The 24,636-nt window shown below is 48.6% G+C and overlaps 10 protein-coding genes across 10 annotated transcripts; 6 read left to right on the plus strand and 4 right to left on the minus strand.

Annotated features, from left to right (window-relative positions):
* Positions 1-409: 409 nt before the first annotated feature.
* Positions 410-3,155, minus strand: EURHEDRAFT_480400 (uncharacterized protein). Its single transcript, XM_040785485.1, has 6 exons — positions 3,130-3,155; positions 3,054-3,068; positions 2,973-3,006; positions 2,842-2,915; positions 1,831-2,784; positions 410-1,776 (listed from the first exon to the last, which is right to left on the minus strand). The coding sequence occupies exons 1-6, from the start codon at positions 3,141-3,143 to the stop codon at positions 714-716; spliced, it is 2,154 nt and encodes a 717-aa protein (XP_040638093.1). The 5' UTR covers positions 3,144-3,155; the 3' UTR covers positions 410-713.
* A 215-nt stretch (positions 3,156-3,370) lies between these two features.
* Positions 3,371-5,374, minus strand: EURHEDRAFT_531421 (general substrate transporter; the record flags this gene model as incomplete). The annotated part of the gene is made up of 7 exons (XM_040787189.1): positions 3,371-3,809; positions 3,861-3,981; positions 4,036-4,646; positions 4,704-4,838; positions 4,876-4,941; positions 5,061-5,253; positions 5,310-5,374. The coding sequence occupies 7 exons, from the start codon at positions 5,372-5,374 to the stop codon at positions 3,660-3,662; spliced, it is 1,341 nt and encodes a 446-aa protein (XP_040638094.1). The 3' UTR covers positions 3,371-3,659.
* Positions 5,375-5,654: 280 nt separating this feature from the next.
* On the minus strand, positions 5,655-7,165 carry EURHEDRAFT_501982 (class-II fumarase/aspartase family protein; the record flags this gene model as incomplete). The annotated part of the gene is made up of 3 exons (XM_040785773.1): positions 5,655-6,603; positions 6,669-6,908; positions 6,963-7,165. 3 exons carry the CDS (start codon positions 7,163-7,165, stop codon positions 5,667-5,669), a joined length of 1,380 nt encoding a protein of 459 aa, XP_040638095.1. The 3' UTR covers positions 5,655-5,666.
* A 572-nt stretch (positions 7,166-7,737) lies between these two features.
* On the plus strand, positions 7,738-8,768 carry EURHEDRAFT_403371 (uncharacterized protein; the record flags this gene model as incomplete). Its single annotated transcript, XM_040780212.1, has 3 exons — positions 7,738-8,089; positions 8,151-8,416; positions 8,460-8,768. 3 exons carry the CDS (start codon positions 7,738-7,740, stop codon positions 8,766-8,768), a joined length of 927 nt encoding a protein of 308 aa, XP_040638096.1.
* A 978-nt stretch (positions 8,769-9,746) lies between these two features.
* Positions 9,747-11,985, plus strand: EURHEDRAFT_501983 (GMC family oxidoreductase). Its single transcript, XM_040785774.1, has 3 exons — positions 9,747-11,021; positions 11,075-11,694; positions 11,748-11,985. The coding sequence occupies exons 1-3, from the start codon at positions 10,072-10,074 to the stop codon at positions 11,954-11,956; spliced, it is 1,779 nt and encodes a 592-aa protein (XP_040638097.1). The 5' UTR covers positions 9,747-10,071; the 3' UTR covers positions 11,957-11,985.
* Positions 11,986-12,495: 510 nt separating this feature from the next.
* Positions 12,496-13,865, plus strand: EURHEDRAFT_378292 (S-adenosyl-L-methionine-dependent methyltransferase; the record flags this gene model as incomplete). Its single annotated transcript, XM_040779058.1, has 4 exons — positions 12,496-12,657; positions 12,709-12,850; positions 12,908-13,038; positions 13,095-13,865. 4 exons carry the CDS (start codon positions 12,496-12,498, stop codon positions 13,863-13,865), a joined length of 1,206 nt encoding a protein of 401 aa, XP_040638098.1.
* Positions 13,866-14,200: 335 nt separating this feature from the next.
* On the plus strand, positions 14,201-17,111 carry EURHEDRAFT_413212 (putative C6 transcription factor). Its single transcript, XM_040782113.1, has one exon. It carries the CDS (start codon positions 14,286-14,288, stop codon positions 16,776-16,778), a length of 2,493 nt encoding a protein of 830 aa, XP_040638099.1. The 5' UTR covers positions 14,201-14,285; the 3' UTR covers positions 16,779-17,111.
* Positions 17,112-17,242: 131 nt separating this feature from the next.
* On the plus strand, positions 17,243-18,447 carry EURHEDRAFT_413213 (putative oligosaccharyl transferase subunit Dad1). The gene is made up of 2 exons (XM_040782114.1): positions 17,243-17,840; positions 17,896-18,447. The coding sequence occupies exons 1-2, from the start codon at positions 17,386-17,388 to the stop codon at positions 17,960-17,962; spliced, it is 522 nt and encodes a 173-aa protein (XP_040638100.1). The 5' UTR covers positions 17,243-17,385; the 3' UTR covers positions 17,963-18,447.
* Positions 18,448-21,337: 2,890 nt separating this feature from the next.
* EURHEDRAFT_413215 (putative prefoldin subunit 2) lies at positions 21,338-22,608 on the plus strand. Its single transcript, XM_040782115.1, has 4 exons — positions 21,338-21,571; positions 21,649-21,739; positions 21,858-22,050; positions 22,123-22,608. Exons 1-4 carry the CDS (start codon positions 21,532-21,534, stop codon positions 22,153-22,155), a joined length of 357 nt encoding a protein of 118 aa, XP_040638101.1. The 5' UTR covers positions 21,338-21,531; the 3' UTR covers positions 22,156-22,608.
* Positions 22,609-23,464: 856 nt separating this feature from the next.
* EURHEDRAFT_413217 (uncharacterized protein) lies at positions 23,465-23,904 on the minus strand. The gene has a single exon (XM_040782116.1). It carries the CDS (start codon positions 23,888-23,890, stop codon positions 23,636-23,638), a length of 255 nt encoding a protein of 84 aa, XP_040638102.1. The 5' UTR covers positions 23,891-23,904; the 3' UTR covers positions 23,465-23,635.
* Positions 23,905-24,636: the final 732 nt, after the last annotated feature.

Genomic DNA, 24,636 nt, shown 5'->3' on the forward strand with positions numbered 1-24,636 from the left:
GGCGATATCTCCGGAGGATAGAACTGTCGGCCACGCGGCCTCGTCTCTGGAAAAGGGGGGACGAAGGGAAGGGGAAGGGGCCTTAGACCACCAGAAGGCAGAAAAATAGCCGAGATCTAGGACATTCAGGGAGTTATTTTAGTCTAATAATCAATGGAGAAGGGACAGTATCTGCCCTTCCAAGAGGTTTTTCTTTTGTTTCTTAGAACGTACCCCAACAGCCTGGTTGAAAGTATAGTAGTGGTTGTCTGCGACCGGGAGGCGTTGGTTCAGTTCGGCACCGCAAGCAGCGAGAATCGCCTGTCACGTCAATCGCGGAGATACAGCGTCTACTCCGAGTACAACAAGGAGACGGTAGGGCTGTTCTGATCTACGCAAGGTACCTCCGGCGGTTTAAGGAGTCAATGGGCTTGCAACGGATTAATTCATTAAGAATCTATACCCATGAAGTATACAAGGCTTTGTCCCATCATTTGTCTGAATCTGATACGCTTCAAAGCAACGCGGGGAAGGTTGTATTGTCGTTACAGTACGGTATTTATCCCTTTTGGGTCAAATTCAGACATCACTCAAATCTCTCTACTATACAAGTTGTTTCAGGGAGCAGGGGAAGAGCGACCCTGGAGTGAACCAGGGATGATCCAGGATGACCAAAAAGCAGCATCATGTTTACATGTTACCTTTTTCATAGGCAGGTCAGAGCATAGATCCAATCAGTCCCCCCATGGTACTAGAAATGAATCTGTGAATTCAAATGGCTCCATCTGATTCACCTCGCCAATTGAAAAGGGGGCCCACGTAGCCGTCGCTATGTTCATCGGGTCCAGCATGCTGGAATAGTCGAAGGAGCGAGGTGTTTGCGCTGGCGAACTGGCGAGAATGGAATGCAGGATAGGCATACCAGGTAACTGGGCCGAAGGCGGCGGTAGTTCAATGGTTCTCAAGTCGGCCCGTAGAGACTGATCGTACAAGTGTTGAAGAAAGGAAGATGTCTGGCTTAACTCGGTTATCGCCTCTGGCGACAGTCCCGAATTCAAATTTCCTGGTGTTGAAGCTATGTTGTCGGCAGTTGTTGGCTGGGGATTGAGAAGCTCTATAGCGGTTCCAACGAGTTTCATTGGGTTTAATGAAGTGGCAAGGTTCATCGATGACTGTGATGTAGAAGCGTCTTGCGGCCCTCTAACCCAGCAATTGTAGAGCAGCATTAGGGCACTTTGAAATACAAGGTGATACCCAGACGGCCACATTTGAGGCAAGAGGTGGTGACCACTTCCATTATGGAAGCAAGCGATAATCTGCGTTGCTGACTCCACGCAGACATCGAGGCTCTCGCTAAATTGTGGCTCCTCGGGGTCAAAGGTCAAGGCGGGGCGATGAATGAGGACGCTGGTGAACTGTGCCAGTAAGGAAAGCCATAGCGAGATGTATCCGGACATCTCTCCAAGGTCATTCTTTCCTATGTCTTCCATCAGGGCAATATCTGACTGGGAAGCCAGAACATTCTGCCCCCACACATCTAGCTCTCGCTGGAGACGCTGGATCTTTCCAATCGCACCACGTCGGTCCGTCGTTGTGTACATCTGCTGCAAACAGCGAGACAATAATTGAGAGAGTTGGATGTAGTGAATGAATGGCTCTACACGAGTTGTCTCCCCGGGAAGGGGATAGGACAGTTGCTCACAGTGCAGATCATCGAAATCAGCATTGATAGGTAGGTCGACGTCGACGTCAGCATGCTGAACGGTCCGTGGTAGACCGAACAATACACTTGATTGCCTGGCGTGATGTCAGTACCAGATACTATTAGAAGCGGGATGGATAGGCCCGTACACGTCAAGTATATACACACACCACCATAGCCGCTTACGCAGCTCTGTTTCACCCTGAACATGGCGAAAGCGTCTTGAATGACGATGAAGGCCAAGCGACTGGGCGAGCCTGACCGCCATCCCACAAATGCGCAAGCCTAAGGAATGCTGCGATGTGATCTGTAGGTAAAGCAGATAGAGTAAGAGTGCCTGGAGGGTCGTGAGATCACCGCGACTTGGCATTCGTCCAAAGAGGTCACTCAATATCCTGTCGTATTGTGACTGTGTCAAGGTGTGATGTAAGACATCTGAATCAGGACTATGATGGCTGGACGCATCAAGGGCGAGCAATGCATATGTTTGAAGTAAGAATGAGACGTCGGAAGACGCTCGTATACCCTGAAAAAGTTGGTCTAGAGCTGCGAAAAATTGCTTTGGCAGGAGGACCGGATACAGCGTACCCCAACAATGTTTGAACCGGTCAAATATGGACTTAAAAGAGGTAATATCTTGTTGAAAGAGGAAGTCATATTCGAAATCTGGAAAATTCAAAACCTGCGGGTCAGGCTCGCTCAGACGTATTCGAGCCCTCCCCTGACACACTCTCAGAACATGTAGACGAAACACACCTTCAGGAAAATGGCCAGAAGATTGGAAGCGTCTTTGATACTGCTGTTGGGCTGATAATATGAAATGCACGCCGGTCGTGGACCCTGCAAAGAATTCCGCATTACTGTCCCCAAGGACCAGCCGTCCTAGGTGCCCGACCACAGGATCTTGGGAGGAACATTTGTGGGATGATGGAACACTGTTTATATTTGAATGTAGATGTTTCAGGCGTTCTAGTTCCTCATTCTGGCGGGCGACGGTAGCCCGCAACTCCTCCGCCTGCGCCGATACACCGCGTACTTGATCGCGGGCCTTTTGCAGCTCATCCCTGAGCTGTTGGGTAGTTTCCCGTGTGGGCTCAACATACCTAATAGACGCTCAGTACTGCGAAATCAATAACAAGTTAGGGGAAAGAGTTAGGTACCCTCGAGGAGTGGTTTTTCGACGCAGCTGGGCCGATGTGGTGCATTCAACGCCTGCGCGGTCACACCTGCCACACTACTTTCCCAACCAGTCAGAACAGGATGTTCAGGTGGATAGTAGGAAATGTCTTACCTTCGGTTGTCGCCCGTCACATTTGACCCGTTTTCTAGGAAGTCAGTGTCGAGCAGTTCATCTTAGCGGTATTTTGCTTACAGCCTGCACCGGTCACTGTTCGAGGAAATTTTGATGATTAGCTCTGACAAAAAATAGCGAATGAGTCCCTACTTACCAAACCTGAACCATGATGCATCAAATATGCAGCCGTTGATATCCTCGGTATGAGATGACTAGATGACGTTTCTGTTGGAGTACGGGATAACCGCTTATTCCGGCCTTTTTTAGCCTGAGGTATTAAGTGGCCCTAAGGCATCCTACATCGGCAACGCTCCCACCCGTTGATCCGCTTGACCAAATGACTCGCCACGCTAGTGCCCATTGTCATTTTACAGTAGTCTTTTTTCCCCTTGTGTTTCGATCTGGTCGCGAACAGCTTTAACGGTCTCTGCTGTCTCCAGACCACTGACAACACGGCAACTCGAGGCATAGCGCTTGCTGTCATGGCTTTCTGGTAGTATGCTGCAAATTACTCTTCGTTCTGCTCGAATGAGTGATGATCATATGTGATATTCGACATAATAATCATTGTTTAAGCACAATATATTGCAAGAGGTAAGGAATAACTACACGGGTTGGGAATGTGTGCGAAGAAGCTGTACTAGTATCTTGAAGACATCAAGCCATGGCTGGAATAAGTACTAGCTACATTGACTCTCGATGCTTGACCATTCTTTTTCCTTCCACATCATCGATAACGGACTGATCGACCCCCTTCATGTACTTGACGCACGACAGCACGCTTGGGCTATCGCGGAACATTCTATCGATGTCTTCGAGGGATCGTCCCGCGATCTACTGAAGGTCAGTATTCGAACAAAATCCAGGCAGGGAGACATAACTTACCTCCGGATAGAGAAAATATACAGATTTTGGAATGCAGAATCCTACACATGTATACACGATGTAATATCGGTACCCGATCGTGTCGATGGCCACGGGCGTAATCATCGTGACAGCGAAGTTCCTAACAGGTTTTAGTATCACTGAGCTGATTTCAGGGTGATACAGAAAATCTCACCACAGCCAGTGGTTCGCAGTCGGGATACTAGACATCGCCACCCGCAACCGCGTCGGGGACACTTCAGTGCAGCACAAGAAATTGACTCCCAGGAATCCAATCGGAATAAAAAAGTTGAACAGGAACACAAACAGCACACTGACTACCCGTGCGCCATAGTTTGACGTTGGAAAAGATGTCGCAATAGCTGATCCCATCATGCACGTGGCCATGCCGGTACCACTGATTATAAGTACAAAGCGGCGTCCAAATCGATCAATAGCGAAGAACCCTATAAAGCAAGTAAGAAGCTTCCAGGTCAGGGTGCCTCCGCTCAGAATACGGGCTGTTTCCGAATCCATTCTCAGACCAGACTCGAAGATAGTAGTCGAGTAGACCGAGATCAAATTACCGCCTGACATTTGTTGATAGAATTGCAGGAGGATGCAGAGACCAAAACGATATAGCAGTCGGTCTTCGCCCATGCGTAGAAGATCTAACAATGACGCTGTTGTGTGGCGGGTTTCCTCCAGAGATACCTGCATGGCTGTGATCTCCCAGTGAATTTGGGTCGAATTTTCCGTATCATCCTTGAGCGCTGCCAGAGTGGTGTACGCCGCCTGTACTCGATTCTTCTGAACCAGTCATCGGGGAGACTCCGGCATGAATAAGATAGACAATGCAAGCACAAGAGAAAAGAAAATGGGGATTGCGACTGCAGGTCGCCAGGTGATGGGGCCAGGTTTGAACTGATAGAAGCTCAGATTGATCCACGCCTGTAGCACGTACCCCAATGAGATGAGAACGCCGTCCAAGACAACATGCTTGCCACGTAGGAACGGTTCCACTTAGCATGCCAACACCCATGCCCAGGATAGTTCGACCGACAATCAGCTGGGCAAGCTGGAATGCCGACGCCTCGAGAACCTATCCCACCAATATGAATACCGCCCCGGCCAAGATGGCCAGCTTCCGTCCAAATTTATCGGCAGTACAGGAGCACGAGAATGATCCGATGAGAGCCCCAAGGGTAAGGTGGCGATCACCACCCCCTGGATAGTGGCATTGTCGCTTCTTTGGGCACCGTGGGTTGTAGACGTATCGATGCGAGGGAAACGTTCGACCCAGTCAGGAAGAGTGGCCAGTCCAGCAACATTTGTTTGATTGTAGCCAAATAAAAGAAAGGCAGGGCACACTACCAGGATGAGCTGGGCGAGCGTCAAGGAGGTCCCTCGAAGGCTGAGGAGGAGGACATTGTGACTAAACACAGTCAAGCAGGAGATATAACGGGGTACCTGCACGAGCACAGCTTTTGCTCACTTCCCCAGATCAGTATTATAGATCGTCTCTCAAAATTCATGCATGAGGGCCAAGATCCGGGGTTGACATTCCTTGTGGGGTTGATTTCATGGGAGTCGGAATAGGGTCCTATTCCTGGCCGGACTGCTATCCCAGTCCGCTCGGACCTGCTCAACTGAACCAAATGGGGAGATGTCTAGATGATAAAGGAAATGTACAAGCAACTCTAGCTTGTGTCAAGTAGTCGAGAGTAGGTGCCTTGAAGGACTGGGAAAATAGGAGGTTCTCTATATGCAGGCATTGAACAGTGACTGATGCAAACTTCAAAATTCATTTATTTTCCTCAATTTAAATTATACGCTATTGACGGGTTGTGTGGAGCTTTTGGCCTCATTGACCACTCTATCGACCATCAGCTGGCAACTCCCAAGATAATTCAACGGATCACACAATTGGGCCAACTTGTCTTCTCCCAACTGTTCCACCACACACGAGTCCTCCTTGAGAACGTCCAATAATGCTCGGTCCTCTTCTATAGCTGCATTGCATGCATTGTATACCACATCGTGGGCCTGTTGTCGACCGATGTACTCGCCTAGGTTCATCATCACCGCTTCTCCAACGATTAATCCTCTAGTACAAAGGAGATTTTTCATCATCGAGGCTTCTTTAACCACCAGTCCCCCGAGGGCAAATTTGGTCTGGTACAGCGCACCCACTGCCACCGTAAATGCCTCGGGGATGGCGGCCCATTCCAAGTGCCAGGGACCCGACGCTCGCTCAAAGTCCACCACCATAGCATCCAAACCCAAGGAGGCATGCGATCGCAGCAACTTGGATGCAGCTAGAATGACCTCGCTGGAGATCGGATTCCGCTTCTGCGGCATTGTGGAAGATGCTCCGCGATGGGGCACAAACGGCTCCGAGACTTCGTCCATCTCGTTCGAAGACATAATAATGAGGTCTAGCGCGATCTTCCCGAGTGTTCCTCCAACCAGGGCCAGATACCCAAGGATCTCCCCGATATTGTCGCGAGCCACGTGCCATGTAATCATGGGATTTTCCAGGCCTAATTCCTTGGCTAATTGTGCTCGAACACGCAGTCCAATATCGTCAGTTCCTAAAGAGGCGAGCGTGCCCGCGGCGCCTCCGAACTGGACTAAGAGACAACGTTCTCGCAGCTGTTGAAGTCGGTCCTTGTGTCGTAAAATACTAGAAAGATAGACGGCACATTTGTATCCGAAGGTGCAGGGTAATGCGTGCTGGAGATGGGTTCGACCAGCCATTGGACTACAACCGGATGATATGAGGGTTAGCAGCTAATGTTTTCATGTCTGAAGATGGTCTTCACTAACGTGTCTCGGTGTTTCCCCGATAAGGAGGTCAAGATTCCAATGAGTGTGTCTAGCTCCCTCTCGACCAACTTCAGTCCTTCTTTCATTTGTAATATCGAGGCCACGTCCATGATGTCCTGGGTGGTTGCACCCCAATGGATGTATTTCCCCATCGCTTCGGGAGTGTGCTCCACCAATTGCATCACTAGCGGAAGAACGGGGTATCCAACAACCTCGGTCTCTTGTGATAATCTCTCGAAGCTAAGCATATCGTATCAGTGCTTAAGCTGAATGATGCCGGGTGTCTGAGTATACTCCAATCTGACCGTATCAAGGGCGGCCGTGATGGCGGCTCCGGCATCCTGGGGTATCGCTCCGATCGTGGACTCTGCACGAGCCAACGCCGCTTCAGTTTGAACGAGATATTGAGTGTAGGCTTCATCGGTAAAGATACTACGGATCTCCTCTGTCCCGAACAGGTTGCGGAAGATTCGCGAGTCAAAGGCGGAAATGGACATGATGGGAGCGTAGTGGCGCAATCCAATGGCAGCGACTACAAAGAGACTTAGAGAATTGAATGGGCAAAATTATTCAACCACCCCAGCAGCTATTTACGAGAAAAGCAGGAGTTGGAACTTATAGCTATGCGCAGTCAACATGAGGGGTGCGGATCCCCTTCGGAATAGGATCTAATCCCGAGCACCCACTTACAGGTTGTGGGTCACGTTGACATCGAAGCACTGGGATGTATTCAAAGACTATAATATTCAGAGCGAATCAAAGGAAGGTTCAGACGCATGTTGTTTCCAATTCAGCCTCAAACAGTATCCTGCTTGCGCAAGTTGCGGCTCTTATGAGATACCCACTTACGTACACTTCGATGACAACGAACTGGTCCGATGCAGTACGAAGTGCTCATCGAATAAAGCCATACGCCATGTACATGAGGGCCTATCTTCACTCGGTTCATGATGCTGCTTTTTGCTGAACCCGTCCCTTCTGGAATCCATCGTACCAATCCCGGCCTTTGGCGACTATAACATGATACCAGCGACTACATGGTTTCTTCTTGAAGGGACTAGCGACTACTATGGCCGATATCTCGAAGTCTGGTAACAAAGCTCTCATTATGACATTCTCCCACGGAGACTATGACTCCGTTAGTGGCTTGTGCATTGGTATCATCGTAACGAGCACGTTCGAAGATGACCGGCTTTTGAAGCTATCTCAAATGGCGTCTATTTTCTTGAAGTACCCCGATGTCAAAACTACCATCTACATGACTTCATACTATTCCGGCCACTGGGTCGAGACGACGGAGTTTCAAGGCAGAGATCTGAAGCCGGTGGTTCTCACAGCTGTGGAAAGGAAGACTCGCTCGGCTCCGCCTGGTCTCACATTTCTGCTAAAATTCCTTTGCCAGACGAAGATGCCTCCGGAGAGTATCGCGAGTTGACAACCGCACTAGTAACATAGATACACCAACTCTGCTTGGCCTGTCAGCATCCGCGATGGCTATGGATTCTCGCCTGTGTTTACAGACTCAAAGTCACAAGAGAAGTTTTAGAAAAGAACTAGGTATCGTCTATATCACTACAAGGAAAATCACAATATGCTTCCGACCTCTGACCCCCCACAGAAGGGAGATAGTTAAAGGTTTGGAGCAGGATTCGTGGACGCAAGATGATCCTGAAATACTGATGGGTTTCAACAAAGATTTCAGAGACCACGGGAGACTACAGGAGAACAAGGCGAGGTCTGCTCTCTTCGTATACCTTGAAATACTTGATTCGACAACACTTGCAATCTAAGCCCGAATACCAAATTATGGAGCACCCGACTCTTATGCATTCTATCCATGAGTTCTATAATGGTACTTTGGACGACGAGAAGAAGTTACACCCGCATCGCCTCCTCATATCAAGGCTTCGGATAAACAAGCAAGCAATCCAGTATGCGAGGACCTTGGGACTATATCGGCACCCAGGCATTGAACAGTGGACCATGGCGCAAACTTCTAAAAAGTACGATACTGCCACTTTTAAGGACTTCTTTGATAGGGTAGCCGAGTCTCGACTCTCCCATGTCGTGGCTGATCCCAACGGCAAGAAATCGCCATAATATCGCAAGGCAGCTAGGGAGGTCGCAGCAGTGACCTAACTTACTTTGGAAGTAGACATACACCAAAAAGAACATAGCTTTGTTGCGCCTATATTTGACTAATTCTTGTGTGTTTGTAAACTTGATATTGAGTAATGACAGGAGAGTATGAAACTTATGTCTGCAAAAGCCTGTTCTGTATGATTCGGTTCTGTCAAGCACCGTCGACAGTACATATATCGCATTCTTGCTGCTCTTCCACTCTCATCTCACCTTCAAGAGTTAGAACTTATAACTTATTCTACACAATCGTTGTATGTCATGCGTCTTCGTGTGCTCGCAATCATATCCGCTGGGATTCTACATCAAAGACACCAGCTGTAAGCAAAGCATGATCCCTGCTCCTTCTCTGTCCTCTTTACTGGTAAGAGTATCCCAGAAAAAGGCCCCACCCGGGTGGACTTCGGATTCCGAAATGCGACTGCGCTGGGCAGCAGATCGCCATATGGAGTAAAGGTTATCGCCACGCGGGTATCGAAGGCTCTGACGACGAAAAGTCTCTATAGATAGACAATACAACTCGGATAAGGTGGATGATTGAGCTCCTGGCAAGATACAATCTGGTCTTACTTCCACTAACGAGGCCTCTATGTATATCAATCCTATGGCGGTGCACCTTGAGACCCTGCGCAGTACTCGGACTTCTGAATCAAAGAAACTTCTCGCAACATGCTAATCCAAATTTGGACATACTCCGTAGACGTGATTTCCATTTTCAGGGCCGTTTTAAATCGGTTCCTGGCTGACCCACTCTTTTCCCGAGACTTTTCCAGAATTGGTCCACATTCCTATCGTAACTGGTTCTAATCCACACTAGGCCTAGTGTGGGATGTGAGGGTTCTTATAAATCCTGATATAAGCATCCGGCCATAGCAACATGGAAGATTTCCGCAGAGCCAGAGTACATTTGTCAGGGTCTGTCATCCTATCGGATCCACTAAGCAATCTAAGATGCGTCCCACATAGATTGGGTGATTGGCTATCTCTAACATTTCCGACATCGGATCCATATTCGGACGCCGTGACGGCTGAGAGCTCAATGGCTGTTGGTTGATAATTTTCTTTACGGCTCGGGTGCTTCTCTTGAATCGGCAAGCCGACGGTCTACCGTGGTTTCCGTACTATCCCGTACTTATATTAATAGGCCGATGCTCCGTCGCAACTGTCATTGAGTATATAAACCATCAGGCTTCCTGTTTCAGAGCTTATCGTTTACTCTATACAGGAATTTTTTTCTTTCTTTCTATCCCCTTCATCTTGCAAGATGCGCAGCTTCGCTAGTCTTGCACTTCTTCCCTTCGCGGCCGCCATTCCAGCGCGCGTTGCACAAAACACCCAGTCAAGTTACGACTACATTGTCGTCGGAGGAGGTACTGCCGGTCTGGTTGTTGCCAACCGTCTCTCTGAACATCAGAACACTTCCGTGCTAGTCATCGAGGCTGGAGGATCTGTGTTCAACAACACCAACGTGACCGACACGACAGGATACGGCAATGCCTTTGGCACCAATATCGACTGGGCTTACCAGACCGTGGACCAAGAGTATGGTGGGGGATCACCACAGACACTGCGAGCTGGAAAGGCCCTTGGAGGAACCAGTACTATCAATGGCATGGTTTACGCTCGCGCACAGGACGCACAGATCGACGCGTGGGAGGCCATTGGAAACAAGGGCTGGAACTGGGAGAACCTATTCCCGTACTTCAAGAAGGGTGAGGGCTTCCAGGTCCCTACTGATTACACCTTCCTGCAGGGCTCCGGTGTCACCTACGATCCTGCCTCCCATGGATACGAGGGCCCGTTGAAGGTTGGCTGGCCTCCTGTGGAAGAGAACGATGGTCTCGCGCAGACCTTGAACAAGACTTACCAGAACTTGGATGTTCCGGTTTCTTACAATCAAGATCTCAATGGAGGCGATATGGTGGGATACAGTCTCTACCCGATGACCGTGGACTCAAATTTGAACATCCGTGAGGATGCTGCACGCGCCTACTACTACCCGTACCAATCTCGGAAGAACTTGCATGTCCTGCTCCACACGCATGCTAACCGCCTGACATGGAAGGACGGTGAGGATGTCACTGCTGATGGTGTTGAGGTGACTCTGGCAAACGGCAATACAACAACCATCCATGCGAAGCGTGAAGTCATTCTCTCCGCTGGATCATTGAAGTCGCCTGTTCTGCTCGAGCTTTCTGGCATTGGAAACCAAGCGTGAGTTCTGTACCAACCCCCAACTAATTTATCCTTGAAGCTCACAAAAACAGCATCCTCTCCAAGTACGGCATCAAGACTAAGATCAACCTCCCCACTGTCGGCGAAAACCTGCAAGACCAAATGAACAACGCCATCGAGTATAACTCGAAGAAGAACCACACCCAGCTTCCCGACTTCATCTCGTACCCAACCATCTCGCAGCTGTTCCCCAACACCTCCATCCAAATTGGCGCTAGTCTATACAAGCAGCTGCCCAACTATGCTGCCAAGGTCGCCTCGGCCAACGGCAACGTTACCAACGCCAGTGATCTCGAACGTTTCTTCAAGATCCAGTGGAGCCTGATCTTCAAGTCGAAGATCCCCGTGGCCGAAGTCCTGATCGAGCCCTCTGGCGATATTTTCGACACGGAATACTGGTCTCTCGTTCCCTTCTCTCGTGGAAACATCCACATCTCCTCCGCTGATCCCACCGCTGCGGCTACTATCGACCCCAAGTACTTCATGTTGGACTTTGACTTCGAGTCTCAGGTCCAGGTGTCTCGTTTCATCCGTGAGCTATACAGCACCAAGCCGTTTGCGGACCAGGTTGGGGATGAGATCAGCCCTGGTCTGTCCACTGTTGCTTCTGATGCTGCTGATGCGGCCTGGTCGGACTTCCTCAAGTCAGGTTGTAAGTGCAATTCCTTCCTCCTTGCTAAGCCATGAAGCTAACCTTGATTATAGATCGATCGAACTTCCACCCCATCTCTACCGCGGCCATGATGCCAAAGGAGATTGGAGGAGTCGTCGACACGTCGCTTAAGGTTTACGGTACCTCTAATGTCCGTGTTGTTGATGCCTCTGTTCTTCCTTTCCAGGTCTGCGGACATTTGCAGAGCACGATCTATGCGGTTGCTGAGCGTGCAGCGGATATTATCAAGGCTGGTGTTTAGAAAGGCTAAACTTTCTATTTTATACTGGTAGAGATACATAATAGTAGTGATTTTGTATTAATGTACAAAAACTGTGATATGTACTACATTTTTGCATGCTTTTTTTCCTCGTCGCAGATCGACTAGAAAATTGTACACATTGGGAACACAGCGTATTCGTACTTTACAAATTTCTCTCTAAATCCTTCGTACTAATTAAAAAAAAAAAAAAAAAAAAAAAAAAAAAAAAAAAAAAAGCTTTTGCTCTATCACCAACTAACCAAGTAGAAGCGTTGTAGCCAACTACAGCTTTCTGTGGAATATCCCGAACAACAGAGATAAATAAGACGAACTTCGGTCTATTCATCAACGACAACCCGAAGTTCGGGCATATGCCAGCATGTATAGTGATGACTATTCGATTGATTACAGGGACTTGGTTAACCCATCTATACTATAAATACCCATTCCACTGTTTCCCCTTAATTGCATTTTATGAACCAACTACAGATACATTTGACATTTGATCGTCACTGTCCAGAAGGTTACTATCCAAAACAATGGATTTCTCCGCACTTATTGAGTCAATCAACACGGCAGCTGTGACTTCTGGCCCTAGCAGCGTGAACGACAATGAGCGCAGGGAACTGCTTCAAGCTTGTGAGAAATTGCGGAATGCATACGAGACGTCTCTGGACGTTGTCTCCCGGCTGTATTACTCTGTATGTATGCTAGGCTCTATTATACTATATATTTATAATGACAATATGTAGAGTCCTCAGGCGATCGTGCTCCGACTGGGAGTTGACAATGAAGTTATTCGATGCTATGGTCGAGCTCTTAGACGAGAGCATGGATGGGGAAGTCAACATTCAGCAACTTGCAGAAGAGACAGATGCAGAACCCTGCTTCTAGGTATGTATTTTACGACATCTAATGAGTGGGAAGATAGTTTACTCACTTGCCTATCAGCACGAATTATGAGATTCTTGGCCGCCATGGGGATTGTCCGCGAGGTCTCTAATGACAGTTTCACCTCAACTCTTTCGACAGCAATGTTTATCTCGAGCTCACCTCTTGCAGCAGTCCTGGTTCATGGGTACGTGCTTTCTCCAGGGACATGCAGAGACATCCCGTGTCCATTACTGACTAGATGTAGTACTCACTACCTTACCGTCCTGTCAAAGCTCCCCGATACTTCGCACAGAAAGGATGGAAGATCCCAGATGATGCGGACGATGATCCATTCCAATTCGCCATGGGTACTCGATCCCATTTTTTCGACTTCCTTTCGTCAAAGCAATACTACCAGCAAGCGTTCAATACCACCATGACTACCTCGTTTCGAAGGAAGGGTCAAGGCTGGTTTATCTTCTTTCCTGTAGATGAGAAGATACGTGTTGAAGATCCTATGGCTCCTTTGTTGGTCGACATCGGCGGCGGTAAGGGTGAGGATATTCTTGCCTTCCGAGACAGGTTTCCACATTTGCTGGGAAAGCTCATCTTACAAGACCTGTCTGTGGTTGTTGAAGGAATCAAGGACACAATGCCGCCAGTCGAAGCGCAAGGATACAATTTCTTCGACGAACGACCCGTTAAAGGAGCCAAGGCGTACTACTTGCGCACAGTCCTGCATGGCTGGCCCAATAAGCAAACTCTTCAGATCCTAGGGCGAGTATGCGAGGCTATGATTCCAGAGTCGTTATTGTTGCTCAATGAGGTTCTGGTACTGGGGATAAATCGATCCTCGTCTTCTGCCGCAGTGGATTTGGTGATGATGACTTCATATGCTGCATTGGAGCGGACGCAGGCGCAGTTCGAGACATTATTGAATGAGGCTGGATTCAAGTTAATCAATGTTTGGAGGCCTGAAGGAACAAAGATCGAGTCATCGCAGGCAGTGCTGTTAGAGGCTCGTCTGAAGCGATGATATACATCAGCCCTAAGGAATTATATATAGTAACATTAGCGTGTAGCCTCACTATTCTACTTTATACATACTGAGCCCATAATAAATATGAATATTTCGCCTCGCAATACGAATCCTTGGAAAGAGCAGACAGTCAGAGATGATGGGAATTCGGGTGGTTACTCTTTCTGGCCGGGATTCCGTCGAAAAGTGCCAAGACCATTCAGGGCCCAGAAGAACATAATCAGTCATCACCTTAAGTCCAGCCAATCACAACTCACCGCCCCATTGCCCCGTTATGACTCGATGACGGCACCCGTGATTTGCATCTGATAAGAATTTCTTTTCTTTACGGCCTCGTGTTCTTTGATTGTGTCTCTCCATGTTCCTTTTTCACAGAATCCAGTGAAGTATGTACCTGAAGGTCGATGGTTCGCAAACATGTCATTCCAACCACTCGAACCCGCACCTTCGAATCCTCCATCGCAAACTTCCATCAACGCGGGTCCACTGCATCCCAGAAGCTTGTCTCGAAGCTTTACCGGTGCCTCCAACCCCATCGCTGTATCACAATCATCGCACGAACACTTGAACTCGCATAGTTGTGTTACGTGTCGACGGAGAAAAGTACGCTGCAATAAACGGTTACCATGCTCGAATTGCATTAAGGCGGGGATCGAATGCGTCTTCCCTGCTCCCGGGAGAGCTCCCCGCAAACAGAGACGGCAGCAAGATCCGGAACTGCTATCGCGGCTAAGGCGTCTGGAGGGCATGATAGAGCAGATTAAAGATAATAAGACGGACAATACATCGTTTCCGTCACGGTCTCCCGTCGAAAGTATTGCGAATGCAGCACCCAACGAGCAGCCACAACCAAGTGAGAAGGGAAAAGAACAAGCAGTGGGAGGAGAACACCAAGTATGTCCGTTTATGGTTGACCAGGATCCTACAAGGATGGCACCGCAGAACCTGGAAAATGAATTTGGGCGGCTGGTCATTGATGAAGGACGGAGTCGTTATGTGAGCAATCGGTTTTGGGCAACTATGGGTGACGAGATTGAAGAGTTGCAGGACATTCTTGATCCTTCGTCATCGGAAGATGAAGACTATCCTTCTCCGGAGTCGTCTACGGGCTCGACCGGTCATGACGGATTCTTATTTGGCTTCTACTCACTATCTCATTCCCTGCGGAGCTACCATCCACCCCCAGAGCAGGTTACTTTCCTTTGGAATGTCTACCTGGAGAATGTCGCGCCAGTGATATCTCTCCTTCACAAACCTACACTAAGTACCCTCTTCAATGGCCCGGCGCAAAACCCTGATATGTTGGACAAAAACTCCGAGGCTTTGGTATTGACGATATATTTCGTCGCCGTTGTCAGTTTATCGCGGGAACAATGCCAATCGAAGCTGGGTGAAAGCCGCGAAGCAGTGGTTCGCCGCTATCGTTTTGCCGTTGAGCAGGCATTGTCTAAAGCGAATTTGCTAAATACTCAAAACTTGATGCTTCTTCAAGCAGCAGTGATTTTCCTTATCGGTGTGCGTCGAGAGGACGATACGAAGTTTGCTTGGGCCATGACTTCGGTTGTTCTTCGGCTCGCTCAAGGACTTGGTTTGCACCGGGATGGTACAAACTTTGGCCTGAAATCTTTCGAGACAGAGATACGTCGACGGTTGTGGTGGCACATCTGCTTGTTGGATATCTGTACTTCTGAAGACCACGGAACTGATGCGCAAATCCATGAAAAGCTGTACGATACTCGACTCCCACTGAATGTCAATGACGATGATATAGCACCTGACATGCAGGAACCCCCTGTCGAGCGGGAGGGCTGTTCGGAAATGACCTTCTCTTTGGTTCGTTTTGAGATCACCACCGTCCTTCGTCGGGTAAGCTATAATTGTCCGGGTGGCCGATATCGCTTGGGACAAGCACAACCGTCCCCTGATACGTGTGGAAACATGCTTCAAGCAGTGAACCACCGCATGGAAGAGCGATATCTTAGACATTGCGATATGAATATTCCAATCTATTGGGTCTGCGCTACTGTTGCTCGCTTAATCTTGGCAAAGACGTGGCTTATCATCCACCATCCAATGACCCGGGGTGACCGTGGGGCCAAATTGTCAAGTGCATCTCGAGAAAATCTCTTTTTCACTTCAATTGAAGTGATCGAATTTGCTCGCTTATTGGAAAACAATGAGCATACATCTAAATGGGGTTGGCTGTTTACCACTTACAAACATTGGCATGCTATAGCTTTGATTCTATCTGAGCTTTGTGTCCGTCCTCTTTGTCCGATTACCGATCGCGCGTGGCTGGCCGTGCATTCTGTGTATGGAAGGTTAGAGCAGCATGCTAAGCAAAAGAAGGGTATGATGTGGCGGCCAATAGCAAAGTTGATGAAACGAGCTGCTGCTGTCCGGGCTAAACAACGGGAAGAAATGCAAACTGAGCCAACGGCTTACCCAGAGATAACTGACCTTACATTCTCATCAGCACAAACGGGACAAGGATGTGCTAGCCTTTGCCTTCCACAATTCATGCCTCGTATCGAAGCTCCTTTCAACACACAGGTTTCAATGCCCACTCCGTCGCATGTGTCATTCGATCAACAGCCAGCCATAGGTCTTGGTGATATTGATATCTCTAAGGGGGACATGGGTGTTATCACTGATATTTTTCCGGACACAGACTTTTTGGCTATTGACCATACTATCCGGTCACCAGTGATTGGGACAGACAAATCGGCTAGCGACACACCAGCTGGCGCTCCAAGTGCCGCGATAGCACCGATAGAAGGACAGCAAGTCTCGTCGAATTCGCAACTCAATTGGGAAGAATGGGATCAAGTCATGCGCGATTTCCAGATGGATTTGCAAAGAACCCAGGATAGCCAGCCGTTTGGGAATGTATCTGGTTGGCTCACCTGAGTGCCTATATTTTCTGAGTCGAATACAAATCTACGACCAAGCCGAATCTCCCATCTCATAATCTATAATACCTCGATCTCCTCTCAACGACGCATGATGACCCGGAATTATGTGAATACTTTGCTTTTTGTATATATCGGATGCTGATGAGAACTTTCCATGTTCATATCATGCCACAGTTTGTGGTTATGTGGGTGGCACATCACTATCATATACCCTCACATTCTATCACCTATCATTTGCTCTCCCATCGCCGGTGAAATACCATCTCGCTTTCTCCTCTCTAGATAAAGCTTCAGCAAACCTATATATAAAAAAATTAAACAAAATAAGAATATATAAGGTTCTTTCGAGCTTTTCTGCTAGACTTTCCGTTATATCCTGATCAAGGGTGCGAGGAAGTCACGTGACTCCCGGAGATTGTACACTGTAGCTTCATCACCTCCCGACACCTCATCATCTACGCCAACACCATTGCCAATTGCTGCGTTTCCTTCTCGAATCTACCTTATCGCCACTCATAGTTACTACCGGCACCCATCTACACTTATCGAAAACAACCATCCATCCCCAAACCCAACAACAACAACAACAACAAACCTCCGCAATGGCCCCGAAACGACACGCAGCAGCAACACCCTCCACCCCCTCAGCCACCACTACCACACCCCTAAAATCCACTATCTCCTCCAGCCCAGCTACCCTAAAATCCAACGCCTCCCCGCTCGAAATCGCCCACTATGTGCTAAATCAGTACCTCACGACCACACCGCAGCGCACGAAGCTGCTGGACGCCTTCATGGGTTTTCTGGCAATTGTCGCGGTAGCGCAGTTTTTGTACTGTGTGTTGGCTGGGAATTATCCGTTTAATGCGTTTCTGAGTGGGTTCTGTGCGGCTGTGGGGCAGTTTGTGCTTACGGCAAGTTTGAGGATGCAGACCAGTGGTGGTAATGGTGGTGACGGTAAGAAGGAGGGTGGTAAGGCTGGTGGGAAGGGGAAGAGTGTGAGGATTGCGGGTGAGGAGAAGGAGGATGGTGGTGAATGTGAGGTTTCGCATGAGAGGTTTGTTCTTGCTTTCTCGTTCTGGTTGGGCTAAGAAAGTTGCTAACTGGTACAGGGCGTTTGCGGACTATGTCTTCGGAAGTGTGATCTTGCATTTCTTCTGCGTAAACTTTATCAACTAAGCAGTTGGACGAGATGGTAGAATGGACGGAATAGGGTCAATTCGTCGCAGTTGTGCTTGGGCTTGGTTGATCCAAACCTCTTACATGGGTTCCTGCTGTTCTATCTGATGAGCATCCTGCGGGCTTTTTTGTTTCCTTTGCGCATTGATTGATTTGTATCATACGAGCGTTATATTATTGTCAGATGTCAATTGAGGATCAAAAGCGTTATAATGAAGTCTGGTCTAGATGCCATGCAATTATATAACCTCTAACTATCAGTAGAGAACCCTTATCCAAACGCCAAACAGGGTATATGTACATCTATGCACTTAAAAATGAAAAAAAGGACCTCTAAAATGCCCTTCCTCCCCTTCTCTTCACCTGCGGCCTCCTTACAACACTCCCACCACCTCCATGGCCAGCACCAGCACCAGACGAAGATGACGCAGTAACACCTCCAATCCTCCTAGCACCGACTCCAGGTCGTCTTACGACCGATGAACCTACTTCAACCTCATTCTTTCGTCTTGAAGGGTCGTTGCGTTCTTGTTCGCGCTGTTTGTCAGCGGCGGCGCGTTCGCGGTCAGCGGCGATTTGAGACTCGATTTCCATCCGTCGGTTGAATTCTAGTTCTGTGACGCGGCGTTCGCGTTGTGAGTAGCCTTTTTCTTTGACGGAGTAGAAGACGCCGCCTAGTTCGGCGAGCCACTGCAAAAAAAAAAAAAAAAAGTTAGCTATTGTTTAGGGGATTGACGTACAAGACGAGGGTGTGACTTACGTGTGGATCCACGGCAGTGACTGTGGACATGTACTCTTTCGCAGTAAGGATCAACTCATGGTAGACCACATACTCAGGTACATATCCAAGACCATACAGTGCACTGGTCGGATGAAGCTGCATAGTTACACTCGTCCGCAGATTAATAAACTCCCCAATACCCTTCACCCTCGCAGCCTGGTGATAGAACCCAGAGCAGATACATTTCCGAGCAACATCCCAATCTGTCCCACAGCTGAGAAGAGGCATCTTCTGCGCAACCATGATATCATGCAGCTGTTCACGGACTTCCTTTGCGCGTCGCAGCGCCTTGGAATGCAGGAAATGTTTGTTGCACCATGAATCTGAGTAGCCATTGGACTTCCATTGTGTGTAGACGTGGAGGAGGGTTAAGTGGTCTGATTCTGGGACGAAGAATTTCTCGCGGGCAGTGTCGGATTCTTCCTGGCGTTCTTTGGGGCGGTAGAAGACGCTTGGGACGGAGAGCATGGAGACGATGGTTAGCATTTCCTCGCTGCATTCATATTCTGAGGAGGCTGTGATGAGAAGTTTGGCGAGGGGGGGATCCATTGGGAAGGGTGTCATTTTGCGGCCTAGTGGTGTTAGGTCTCCGAGATTATCTAAGGCTCCCAGGGACCAGAGTTCGAATAAGGAGGTTGTGATTGTTTCTTGTGGTGGGGGGTCCATGAAGTCGAAATCCAAGAGGTCTTTCACGTCGAGTGACTTGAGGAGAAGTACTGTGTTGGAAAGACTGGTTCGTTGGATCTCGGGAATCGTCTGCAGGTAAAGTTCGTTTTTATATCCCATTTCTGTGAACAGACGATATGCCTTTCCTGGGCCTGTTCTTCCGGCTCTTCCAGATCGTTGATTGGCGTTGGCCTGGGAAATTGGGGTAATTTGAAGTGTGTCCATGCCCATGCGGGGGTTGTAGACCTTCAGCTTCGAGTATCCAGAGTCGACGACGTACATGATACCATCGACAGTCAAACTCGTTTCGGCAATGTTTGTCGCGACGACCACCTTGCGCACACCAGGAGCAGCTCTTTCGAAGATTTTCGCTTGTTGCTCTGCTGGCATTTGACTGTATATGGGCAAGATGCTGAGCTTGGGTGGATCGTTTAGCATTTTCAACCGTTCATCAACCAGCTCACATGTCGCCTCAATATCTTCTTGTCCTGTCATAAAGACGAGGATGTCGCCAGGTCCCTGCGAAACATGGATAGCCAAGACCTGCTTGACTGCACTGTCGACATAGTCCTCACAAGGGGTGCGCGAGAAATGGACGTCAACCGGGAAAGTTCGCCCGGGGATGATGAACTCTGGTGCACCGCCATAGAAACGCGAGAAGCGTTCTGCGTTCATTGTGGCTGATGTGACAATCAATTTCAAATCTCTTCTTCTAGTCAAAACTTTCTTCAAAAGGCCCATCAGGACATCAGTGTTCAGTGCTCTCTCGTGCGCCTCGTCCATAATAATGCAAGAATACTTGTCGAGATCCGGTTGAACTAGTGACTCTCGTAGAAGTACACCATCCGTCATATATTTGATGACAGTTTCGTCGCTGGTACAGTCCTCAAATCGAATCGCATATCCGACAGCGCCACCAAGATCCACTTCCATCTCTTCGCTCACACGTTTCGCAACACTCATAGCAGCCACACGACGAGGTTGCGTACAACCGATCAAGCCAAACTTCGAGTATCCGTCCTCATGCAGAAATTGTGTCAATTGTGTCGTCTTCCCGGAACCAGTTTCACCAACAACGACAATAACCTGGTTATCACGAATAACCCGTAACAAATCCTCACGAACCGCAAACGCCGGCAAGAACTCTCTCTGCTCGCGCAGCGTCTTGCTTTTACTAAACGCACTCTGCCCACCCTCATCTTTCTTCATGTGCTTTGCAAACTTATTCCCACCCTTATACTCCTCATCAACCGGCATAGCAACAGCACTGTCACCTTCATCTTCCTTGACCCCCATCAAATGCCCCAACGCCGTACCCGCCACAGTAGTCGCATCCTGAGCCTGCTTTTGCCTCTCCCGCTGCTGACGACGGTCCCGAACAACCTTGCTCCCCTTCCGACTAAACACAGCCATATCACTCTGCGGATCGCGCACAGCGGACACCGGCTCCAACTGCTTTGTGAAAATCGTTCGGCCATCGAGGAAAGGCGGTCGTAGGTCGTGGACGAGCAAGTGGACTCGGGTTCCTTCTTCATCTTCGGGGGCAAAGTCGCCGTTATAATCTCGTCGTTGGGCAACGCCCGATGTGAGCATTCGATTGGTTTCCCAGTCGTCAATGTCTTTGCGCTTCGCGTCGCGCAGCTGTGGCGGTAGGCTGCTCTTCTGCCTCTTGGCTGGGGGGCCGTCGGAAGCCATAATGGGCGAGGTTACAATTAGGGGTGCGGGTAAAATGTTAATTCGAATGAAACAAATGATATACAAGTGGCAGGAATGGCCACTAATGGTCTGCGCCGAAAAGTAATGAGCTTCGGAGGTTGAAGTTGATATCGTATCGCCAGTGTGCAAAATATGCAAACATCGTAGATGTCACGTGCAATTTGTACACATCGAAGGGTTTGTCGATAACGAGGTTCTTTTCTTGGGATGATATTATACTCTCGAAATTATTCTGGATTGTGTACTTGTTTGGGCTCTGTATAATTTTAATATCGTTGTCGACCGTCTCCAGTGGAATCGGCCAATCTCGACACTGCCGGCGAGTTCGTTGACCTCCATCATCTCCGGTATCAAGCCCCGCGTCGCAGTTCACAGCTTCACGCCGCACATAATTCAATAAGACACCATGGCCAGCCAACCGCAAATCAACCCCAAAAAGCAGCAGGGTTCGTTTAATCCCCCTTGGGTCTTCTGAGACGGGCTTTACAGATGCTGGAGTGACTAACCAAAACTCCGTGAACAGAGCTGCAGCTTCAATACACGAACTTCAAGAACACCTTGCAACAAATGGCACAGAAGATTGGTGATATGGAGCAGGAAGGTGAAGAGCATAGGTGAGTTTCTTGGTCGTATATAGGTCTTGGTGACGACATGGTGGCTACAGAGTAGTTGCGCCTGCAGCAGGCTTCCTTGATTTTCGAGACCCCGGGGACTAATATTTGGTTTCCCTAGACTTGTCATCGAGACCCTCGAACCTCTCCCTAAAGAACGAAAGTGCTTCCGCATGGTGAATGGCGTGCTGGTCGAGCGCTCAATCGCAGACGTCCTCCCCGCCCTCAAAACGAATTCTGATGGATTGAAGCAAGTGCTAGAGGAGATGTTGAAGCAGTACAAGACGAAGCAAACAGAGCTGGATGGATGGAAGGTAGGTTGCACCTCGACAGTTGATGTGGCATTACGGGATTGTGGACATGATATTGACTTACCGGTTTTACAGAAAAAGAACAACATTCAGGTCGTGCAGCCATAGACGGGATAATACGTTTTCCTTATTATGCTCGTAACTCTCCTCATTGTATTTCTTCGAGTCACATATTGGGTCATTGTATGATTGAGACCAGCAACGGCGTTAGGGGTTTCTGGAATCACAAAATACTTGGACATTCGAGCCTCCGATATCTTTTGATCTTTGCCTTACTTCTTTTTGATTAAATTCAACAGCGCGGGCGTGCCCAAGCTCTCAGATTTGGAGGGGAGCGCATGGCTGATACTCCATATGTCAACAGGTCAAACATTTTGATGCGAACGCGCGCAGGGATAGGATTGTGACGGCATGGCGGATGTTTTTGAGACGCACTTGTGCCCAAATATCTAGGTCTAGACTGGACGAATATCAGGCGATAATTAACAGCCTGAGGCGAGCAATGTAGAGCTTCACATGTTTACTTGGTAACCAATCAGAAATCTCAGATATATATGGATCATAATTGTTGCTTCCCCTTTGACTAGTACTAATGCCATAAGTGCCTCAATGCAATCTATAGTAAGATCCAGATGAGTTGGCAAACAGTGTTGGGTCCGGAAACGCCCATGCATGGAAGGCTGTTGTGACTGCATTTCGGTTTCAAATTAGTTGGGACAGACTGATCTGATTGGTGGCATTATCGAAGTCTTTCAGCATTAATTGCTGGACATCGAGACTTTTCAGGAAATCTCGAACTATCCATTGGCATTGGTGCCCTGCTTCACATGAGCCTTGGGCAGTGATACTCATGCCTCAATACCGAACAGAGTCAAGTACTTTGTCCGTACTGTGTACATGGTCCAGCGGTTGACTCTGAGATGGCACACATGCCTGATGTGCTAACAGAGGGGAACAGACCCCCGCGATTTGGAAACCACGGCCAGGAGATGACACATTTGACAGGGAACATGGTTCTACTTCAGATCCCTCGATGTCAGCTACTGCGTCACAGAGAGACGCGGATTGCTATTAGTCCCAGATTCCCGGCAGCGTTAGTGAGTCCCAGGCAAACCATGCGGAATAGAAAGTCTCAAGGCATCGGTCATCGTACCAAGCCATTGATTATGCTGGGATCCCAGATACAGTTCCAAGAGAACCCAGTTGGTTTGGGCGCAAATATTACCGCAGCACGGTCTATCCAAGTTTGCCTGATTCCGAGGGCTTTCCTTTGTCACATCCATTGTACTTTTTCCAAAGCTCGAATTTGGTCCGGTAAGAATATATGGGGGCCTGTTCTGGGCTGCAGAGACGGACTCGATGCCTGATGCAGTATCTCTGTTAAGTTTGCCCAAACAGCAGGTGATTCCTGAGATTAGACCCATCTGTATGCATTTATTTCGATCTGATAATTCCTATTCGTGCCCTCATGTATGCAACCAGAAACACCGAACAGACCAGGGCCTGGCCTTATCGATCATGCACTATTATTGCGAGCATCGTCCGCAACACGGTCTAAGCAGTGGTCCTATGTACTTTTGCGGCGCAGCTATTCTTGTTTAGTTACGAATACCAATATGTAGATAGTAATGGCAAATAGCCATATGGTCGGGTTCAGGCTGTCAGGTTCGAGATCACGCTTCTTACCATACCATACATATCTCGTTCCGCGACCCCTCGATTCCCCAGAGCTTAATCCCAAATAGGCAATCCGTAAGATACCAAGACGTATGACTGGTGTAATAGACACCTCAGGCCTCTGATACAGCCTTGTTAATTCCCCGGAGTCATTGACTTCTTTCATCCTATCATCATCCTTCCCTCATCAGATCCATCTTTTAGAACTGCGCGCAAAGAACCGAACAGAGCGTTGTTTGTATATCCGTCTTATTGGGCGTTGTATTGACCCGCGTACCACTCTCTGGCTCTTGTCGCTGTGGTTCGCCAATTGCGGCCTCCAGTTTTTTTCACCGGCCAGCAGCGCTTCTGTGTGGACGACGCGACCTGCTCTTTCCCCCCAAAGCTTCCTCTGTCGTTGGTCAACTTCGTGCCTGTTTCTCGGTTTTTTGGCTCTGCGCAACGTGCCACCATATTTACATTTATTTGACCCACTGGCGCGCGTTGCATTATCGCCCGTTTTCCTGTCCAAATTATCTCGAGCAGGGGACGCGCATAGTTGACGTTATACTGCTGCGGTACTCGGTACTCTCTTGTGTACGTGCTTCTGTCCCCGTTCCATACAATCTTATTCGCCCGTTGAATCTCCCTATACTCTGTGACTGGATATCATGTCTTTTGTTTCGATCGCTGGGGAATATACCCTCAAGGATTCTTATTTACAAAGAAAAAAATGGTGAAAAATGACTGGCGCGCTCATCGCCAAAATACCAATCAATCCACCCCATCAGCATCGGCATGGCAATTGTCAATCCCCCACACGATTAATCACTACCCTTTTGCCCTCTTTCACAACAATCCATTCAGGCTGCTGTGAAGCGAGTCGCTGCCCAGCCAGATACGCGCATCTTCCCTGAATTGCCCCATTCATCC

Source organism: Aspergillus ruber, assembly GCF_000600275.1.
Source record: "Aspergillus ruber CBS 135680 unplaced genomic scaffold scaffold00016, whole genome shotgun sequence".
Classification (NCBI taxonomy): Eukaryota; Fungi; Ascomycota; class Eurotiomycetes; order Eurotiales; family Aspergillaceae; genus Aspergillus; species Aspergillus ruber.

What these genes read in the sequence shown, in the direction of transcription:
- EURHEDRAFT_413213 (XM_040782114.1), top strand. Translation starts at nt 17,386, where the DNA reads ATGGCCCCGAAACGACACGCAGCAGCAACACCCTCCACCCCCTCAGCC. An exon ending in TGTGAGGTTTCGCATGAGAG is followed by an intron (nt 17,841 to 17,895) that starts GTTTGTTCTTGC and finishes TAACTGGTACAG; the next exon opens with GGCGTTTGCGGACTATGTCT.
- EURHEDRAFT_501983 (XM_040785774.1), top strand. Translation starts at nt 10,072, where the DNA reads ATGCGCAGCTTCGCTAGTCTTGCACTTCTTCCCTTCGCGGCCGCCATT. An exon ending in TCTGGCATTGGAAACCAAGC is followed by an intron (nt 11,022 to 11,074) that starts GTGAGTTCTGTA and finishes TCACAAAAACAG; the next exon opens with CATCCTCTCCAAGTACGGCA. An exon ending in GGACTTCCTCAAGTCAGGTT is followed by an intron (nt 11,695 to 11,747) that starts GTAAGTGCAATT and finishes CCTTGATTATAG; the next exon opens with ATCGATCGAACTTCCACCCC.
- EURHEDRAFT_413217 (XM_040782116.1), bottom strand. Translation starts at nt 23,890, where the DNA reads ATGAAAGAAGTCAATGACTCCGGGGAATTAACAAGGCTGTATCAGAGG.
- EURHEDRAFT_480400 (XM_040785485.1), bottom strand. An exon ending in CGAAAAACCACTCCTCGAGG is followed by an intron (nt 2,785 to 2,841) that starts GTACCTAACTCT and finishes AGCGTCTATTAG; the next exon opens with GTATGTTGAGCCCACACGGG. An exon ending in TGTGTGTATATACTTGACGT is followed by an intron (nt 1,777 to 1,830) that starts GTACGGGCCTAT and finishes ACATCACGCCAG; the next exon opens with GCAATCAAGTGTATTGTTCG.
- EURHEDRAFT_413215 (XM_040782115.1), top strand. Translation starts at nt 21,532, where the DNA reads ATGGCCAGCCAACCGCAAATCAACCCCAAAAAGCAGCAGG. An exon ending in CAACCCCAAAAAGCAGCAGG is followed by an intron (nt 21,572 to 21,648) that starts GTTCGTTTAATC and finishes CTCCGTGAACAG; the next exon opens with AGCTGCAGCTTCAATACACG. An exon ending in CAGAGCTGGATGGATGGAAG is followed by an intron (nt 22,051 to 22,122) that starts GTAGGTTGCACC and finishes CCGGTTTTACAG; the next exon opens with AAAAAGAACAACATTCAGGT.
- EURHEDRAFT_413212 (XM_040782113.1), top strand. Translation starts at nt 14,286, where the DNA reads ATGTCATTCCAACCACTCGAACCCGCACCTTCGAATCCTCCATCGCAA.